This window comes from Pundamilia nyererei, unplaced genomic scaffold (assembly GCF_000239375.1).
Source record: "Pundamilia nyererei isolate P.nyererei 1_Seehausen unplaced genomic scaffold, PunNye1.0 scaffold00001, whole genome shotgun sequence".
NCBI lineage: Eukaryota > Metazoa > Chordata > Actinopteri > Cichliformes > Cichlidae > Pundamilia > Pundamilia nyererei.
In genome coordinates, this window is record NW_005187402.1 from 192,400 (window position 1) to 199,205 (window position 6,806).

The following is a 6,806-nucleotide window of genomic DNA, read 5'->3' on the forward strand; positions in this document are numbered from 1 at the left end:
GAACATGACACAGAGAGGAGAACGTTACACACAGGAGAACGTCACACACAGGAGAACGACACACAGGAGAACGTCACACACGAGGGAACATGGCACAGAGAGGACAACATCACACACAGGAGAACGTCACACACAGGAGAACGTCACACATGAGGGAACATGACACAGAGAGGAGAACGTCACACACAGGAGAACGTCACACACAGGAGAACGTCACACACAACACACACAGGAGAACGTCACACACAGGAGAACGTCACACACAGGAGAACGACACTCAGGACAACGTCACACACGGGGGAACATGACACAGAGAGGAGAACGTCACACACAGGAGAACGTCACACACTGGAGAATGTCACACACAGGAGAACGTGTTGGTGTGCCCCTACGGCTTACTCACTTCAAAGACGTACAGGTAGTTGTCTATCAGGTCCTCCACGATCTTCACCTCATGCTCACCTTTCCCATCCGTCTGGAACAGACTTGGAGCGAAGAGCAGCGATAGGTTCTTGGTGCACATCTGGTTCAGATCTGCGCACTTCTGGACCCTGAAGAACCGCAGGTAACCTCTTTAGACTCATCGTTTGGCTCAGTGTCCTACACTCACCTGCTGTTTTCTACAAAAAGGCAAGTTCCTAAGCCCCACCCCCACCAGGTGTAACCGGTGCAGCTTCTTAGGGAGCTCACCTGTACAGGTGACTGATGAGAGCAGCCAGGGTGGTCCGGTTGACTCGGGGTAGAGTGCGGATGATGTCTTTGTAACGGTCCAGCCTCGCACGCCTCTGAGGGATTTCTGAGCATGAAGAACAAACTCGTTACAGACACCAATCACTCATTTAGACAAATTACAATCAGCTGAAGGTGTACCGCCGACCGTCCCTGAAATCTAAGTAAAACCAGGTGATGTTCGGGTTGTGGTCTGGACCTGAACCCTGACAGCAGAAGCACCGCTCAGAAGAAAGGTGGACTCACTGGCAGCTTCCTGCCACAGTGGGTGGAGGTCGACCATGAAGATTGGGTCATTGATCTCTCTGAAGAACCTCTTCAGTACGTCGGTCACGTCCTCGATGAAGTGGTCCCCGATCCGCAGCTTGACGTTTCGAGCGTCTCTGCGGAACTCCTCCATCAGCAGCTTGATCCTGGATTTGGCTCCGTTCTTCCTGTAGATGCCTTCGTGACCCAGACCTGCACAGACCCAGAACGGCTTCGGTCACACGGCTCTGTTATCCTGACATGAGAAACCAGGGGAACAGAGCTGCGTGCCTCTTTCATCACATCTGAGCACATCATTTATCAGCAGAAACAGTAAAATCACACATAAGCTGGTCTGCAGGGCTTTTCTTCTGGCTCTAAAACATCCTGCAGGGAAAAACACGCCAAGGTCAACCCGGCAGGAAGTCGTCCTGATGACAACGGCAGAAGAACCATGCAGTGAGGTTCAGTCTTCACAATGCATCTAACACACTGCTCCTCCTCCTCCTAAACTCAAGCAGCTCATCGGGGAGGAGCGCAGGTTTGCTTGGGTTAATCACCTGCTAGAAGCACCTTTCCCAGCAGGCGAGTATGGTAGAAAATTATAAAGGTATGTTATTTACCTTAAATATACTGACTAAAGTTTTACTCAAGCCAAAAGGGTTTAATAATGGGGAAGCCCCAAAACATGTGCCAACGGCCCACCTAACCTCCAACAGTGTACCTGTGTCCAGATGAAAAAACACTGCTGGACATATACTGGAATTTGTACATTTCCACAAGGACGAACATTCGTCCAACGATTCTTCATTTAATATTGAAATGTTTCCTTCATTTTCTTTATCACAGCCCGTAGAGTGAGGCTTCTTTGTCAAAACCCTCGCAGCCTTACCTGTTTCCACGAAGAAGGATCAGTATTGGATCATATAGATCAGTTCTGGTGACAATGTTCTGCTGGAAGTAGGTCCTCAATTGGAGATATCTAAAATAGTCTGAATTATTAAGATGATAATCAGTCTTTAAATGATCGTTTTCTCATGTGTGAGCGAATAAAAGGTCTTCACATCCTTTGAAATCCAGTGTTTACATGGTTAGGCCCCAGGGTCAAAAGGAAGTACGTGAACTGTATCGTCGAACTCAAACTCCAGTCCTCGAGGGCCGCTGTCCTGAAACTTTTCCATGTGTCCCTGCTGCAACACACCTGAATACAACTAGCAGGTCATTAGCAAGACTCTATAGAAGCTGCCTGCATGCTGAGGTGGCAATTCAGCCATTTGATTCATGTTGCAGCAGCTCACGAGTGAGTGAGCACGGTGCCATAAAAGTACTTCAGAAGTGCATTTTTCCAAAAACTTTCATTTATTTAAAATGACCTGAGGAGGGTTAGAGGCTCTGTTCATCTCACTGTCCTGTCACCATTGAGACCTGAAGCTTCCTCCACCTCTTCAGTTCAGTTTAATCAGATGATCCTCCATCAGCAGCAGAGCCCACAGTGGCGTAGCTACAGTCTCCTAACCCCAACCCTTACCAACAAGGAAAGTCTGTCTGTCAGTCTTCCTCACCGTACTGTGTGATGAAGGCGATGCAGCTGTCCACGATGATGGGGATGTCGTTCCTGCTCATCTGCTGGTCTCTCAGAGCGTTTCCTTTACCGCCGGCTGCTCGCTGAATGTCGGAGTACCACAGAGAGAAGTCTGCGCGACCGACGCCCTGCAGGTGGAGCGTTCTGACGGGAACACCGAACGCATGTGCGTCAAAATGTGAAGCAGACAACAAACTGAAGCCTAGACCAGACAAACACTCACCTTCCTTTTTCCACCAGGACCAGGATGTCTTTCTTCTCCTGGTTCTCCATCTCGGAGGTGATACCTGAACACAGAGAGCTCCGTCAATAACAATCAGACTCCATCAGAACTATTCACCAGGACCCGGACCGGGACCAGCACACGTACTCAGCTCCTGCAGGCGGTTGAGGTTGATGATGTCCTCGGCGGCGCCGTCGTTGCGGGGACAGATGAACAGGTTGGACTTCTGCAGGACAAAGTAAGCCTCCTTCCACTGCTGAGGGTCCAGCATCGCCCGGTACCGTAGAAGCCCGACCCGTTCAAACTCTCGGGTCAGCAGGCAGTGACAGCTGAGCGGCGTGGCAGCCTGGTGACGGTCGCAGCACAAACATGGATCAGTTTTTTATTCAAGGAAGTTTTTAGGGAAAATATTTTGTGTTAGAACAATTTTGTAACATTATTTATTTGATTGTTTGTAACATGAACAGCAGAACAAACGTGTTCAGCTGCTCTGTGAGGAGGACGCAGACGAAATGCGGCGCAGACCTTTCCAATGGCTTTGGTCCAGCTGTGCAGCTCGTCGGACGCTTCCAAGCCAAACTGAAAGAGTTTCTCCGACGTCAGATACAACTCGAAGGTGTAACGAAACCTGAGGGAGAAAAGTTTGAGTTTGACCAGGCTGACCATCTGAGCTTTCCATTTAACCGTGGAGCTCGGCGAATAAAAACCTGTCAATGAATCCGTTGTTGTTGGAGGAGTCGGGTCGACTGACGCCCAAACACACGATGTCTTTAGCGCTGATCTGCAGGCTGGGATCAGCTGATCGATCCGACTCGTAGAAGACCAGAGACTGATCCACCGAGCACCAGAACTTCTGGAAGTCTGATGATGAGAACAGAGAATTTTACACGAGACTCAGCTATGAATGTTCGTTCCCCTCCTCTTCATCTGCAACATTAGTGCAGCTCACAGGCGGGCGGTGAAGCAAACTGTCAGTGCCATAAATGATTCTGCATACGTCGACAGCTACGTCACGATGCTACAGAGTGGCTGTAGTCTGCTCTGATTGTTATCGTATCAGCGTAGCCTCAAATTCCACAAGAATTCCCAGAATTCCTTTGTGTTTGCTGCCAGTGCGCACACAGCTCAGAGAATCTGATGGAGTTTGGAAGCTGCACTTCAGCCGTCGGGACGAAACAAAACCACAATCTGAATAAACGTCTAAGGAGCAACTTTTACTTTGTCAGCACTGCTCAGAAATTAGATAATCCTTATGTTGTGGGAAACGAGATGTTTGAAAAGAGATGACGTTAAAAAACACCACATTTCAAGCTCGTGCTACAACGTCCTGGTCTGTGCTACCAAGCCAGCAGCCTTTGTGAGCTAACACAGCTAACATCCCGCCCTGTGCTCTGAGCCTGAACACTGAAGCAGAAACCTGCTGAAGACCTGAAAACATCTCTGACAGTTTTTGGTTTGGGTGAATTTTGGCAGGTGTTGGAGGCGTTTACCGCCTCTTTGTTCTGATCTGAGGACTGTTTAAACCTTAAACCCTCTGACCCCGCCTCTTCCTACCTTCTCTGTTTTTTCTGGACATTGTTCCTCTGTTGGCAGAACTCGACTTGTAGAGGTACCCAGAGTGAAGAACCGGCTGCATGATTTCATCGTAGACGCTGGGATCTGACCAATAAAAGCACAACACTATCAGATAAACACCGTCAGCCAATCACATCAACGAAAGAGAAATATTGCACTGCTGCGTCTGGAGCAAACTGACACTGACGCAGGTGTTCTTCTGCTGAGCCAACACTCGGAAAACTGCTCAGTGAAGCCGAGCGTGACAGGGAGAAAGCCTCCCTGCAGGACAGCGCTGATAATGGAGCGGCTGACCTTCAGCGCCAACGCTGCTCCGCACCGAGCTCAGTCACCGACTTCACATGTTGAATTTAATCGGATCAAATACAACGCCCTGCTTCCTCGCAGCTCAACACTGCAGAGTGCATTAGAGTACAGCAGAGCACAGTAGAGTCCAACCTGATGTGCTGCAGTGATCCGCTAGGTGGGGGTGGCGGCCGTTGGAGTCGTTGGCGAGGTGAGCTGACTCCGCCTCTGAGAAAATCTGAGTCACCGTTTTCAGGAGAGTCTGCTCAGAGACGGCTGAACACAGAACCTGTTGGAGACACGAAGCATCATCGTCAACACCAGAACCATCTCTGCACACTATCACCATCATCATTGTTGTTATTGCTGTTTGCTGCCATGGAAACCTCAGGCCCTGCGAACCCGGACACACAAACGCAGGAGCCATCTTCTGATGATGTCACAGATGTACTATAGACTGACAGTAACTCAGTGTGTGCGTGTCTGAGAGAGACTCATGGCTGTGCTGCTGTGATTCTGTTTCGTGATTGTTTATTAAGGCTTTAAATGTTTGGATCAGCATGTCAGCTGATCAGGGTAACCTTTGACCTTTTGATGCAGAAGTTTCTTAGATGAAAGGTGTGAGTGAGTCGAAGCCTCCTGTTTTTATCTACCAGCTGCTTTTATCTTCGTCTCTGATGCTTTAAACATTTGGTCACTGAGCCCCAGTGCACTCTGGAAAAAGGCTCCCCCCACACAAAGAGCAGCTGCTTATGATTTGCTGCGGTCTGACCTCATCTACAACATTACGATCTATGAGGCTGACGCGCTCTCCCAGCACCACACCGCACACACACCATGTGTGCATTACAGCGTCCTAACTAGCTTCAGTTATGTTCACAGTTGCAGCTGCATGCAGCTGTAGTTAAAGCTGCATGAAGCTATTTCACGCATGAACCTTTATGACCCGTCTTGTTGTGGCCCTTCTCACCCCAGCATGCCAACATTAAGTGTATTTATTTCATGAAAGCAGTCGGGCAAACCTTGAGCAGCTCCTCCTGGCTGCTGAACGCCGGGTGGGCAAGGCGGTATCGACCCTCGCGATACTTCTGGGCGATGAACTCTCTCCTCTGCTCAGCCGACGCATCGCAGTCCAACTCCTCAGAGACGGACAGACGGGCCGCCCAGAAGTCGTTGGCCCGGTCGTTCCCCAGCATGATGAAGAGCTGGTCCACAAACATACACACAGTATAAGCAAACAAACAAACACAACAGCACGGCTCTGCTTTCAGGCGTCTGTGAACCCCCCCTACAGCTGAAAGCCTGTAACTGCAGAGAGCCGCACTGACACCAACCTCAGATCGAGAGGCCACCTGAAGCCGCTCTCACCTGAACGATCTCGTTGCTCCACACGCTCGTGTCCAGTTTCAGACTCTGAACCTTGGAGACCATCGTGCCCAGCCCTCTGTGCTGGCCTACACACACACACACACACACACACACACACACACACACACACACACACACACACACACACATTGTCTATGTGACACACATTCTGTGCATATTTTCACTGACACACACAACACATAAGAACGCTATCACTGAGGCCTGCCCCCCCAACCCCTACACACTCATACCAATCGCAGAGAGTGCTTTGTGCATTCACTGACTGGCTGGGCAGTTACTGGAGAGAGAGAGAGCAAGACTGGTGGGAGGGGGAAGATGGAGACAGCAAGACACAGAAATATTAGAAAGAGAAGCAGACAGATAGAGAAGAAGGAGAAATTAATACTGGGGGGGACATTAGAGACAGATCCTAACTGGTGGGAAGACAGACTGAGCAGGGCAGGAAGGAGAGTACAGAAATAGGAAGGGAGCCGGGAATTGTCCAGTAGAGAGGAAGAGAGGGAGTTGTTGTTGTTAAAGAGACTGAGAGGAACTGATGGGATGGCATTGATCTCTGGGAGCTGCCGACTCCTGGGCCAGATGGCGTCTTGTTGCTGCAGACCTCTCCTCAGCTCCTCCTGTTGCGGACCGCTCATCAAACTGTGCCTCTCCTCATTCACAGGTCGGTCCCACTCCGTTCTCTGTGCTCTGCTGCCATGAGCAACTGCTACAGTCATATAGGCAGGAGCAGTAATCAGTATACAACATGGGTAATACACTTAGCCAAGAAGGTAAAAA

General features: G+C 49.8%; 1 protein-coding gene across 2 annotated transcripts in view; it reads right to left on the reverse strand.

Annotated features, from left to right (window-relative positions):
- The window catches only part of arap3 (ArfGAP with RhoGAP domain, ankyrin repeat and PH domain 3), a 36,833-nt gene that overhangs the window by 10,978 nt on the left and 19,049 nt on the right, over positions 1-6,806 (reverse strand). For both annotated transcript variants that reach the window (XM_005719388.2, XM_005719389.2), the window contains 12 exons: positions 6,009-6,094; positions 5,663-5,845; positions 4,794-4,929; positions 4,335-4,439; positions 3,488-3,641; positions 3,306-3,408; positions 2,928-3,126; positions 2,781-2,844; positions 2,538-2,701; positions 976-1,188; positions 691-796; positions 404-551 (listed from right to left, as the gene is read on the reverse strand). In XM_005719388.2, the coding sequence (XP_005719445.1) occupies positions 404-551; positions 691-796; positions 976-1,188; positions 2,538-2,701; positions 2,781-2,844; positions 2,928-3,126; positions 3,306-3,408; positions 3,488-3,641; positions 4,335-4,439; positions 4,794-4,929; positions 5,663-5,845; positions 6,009-6,094 (1,661 nt within the window). The remainder of the gene's footprint in view (positions 1-403; positions 552-690; positions 797-975; positions 1,189-2,537; positions 2,702-2,780; positions 2,845-2,927; positions 3,127-3,305; positions 3,409-3,487; positions 3,642-4,334; positions 4,440-4,793; positions 4,930-5,662; positions 5,846-6,008; positions 6,095-6,806) is intronic.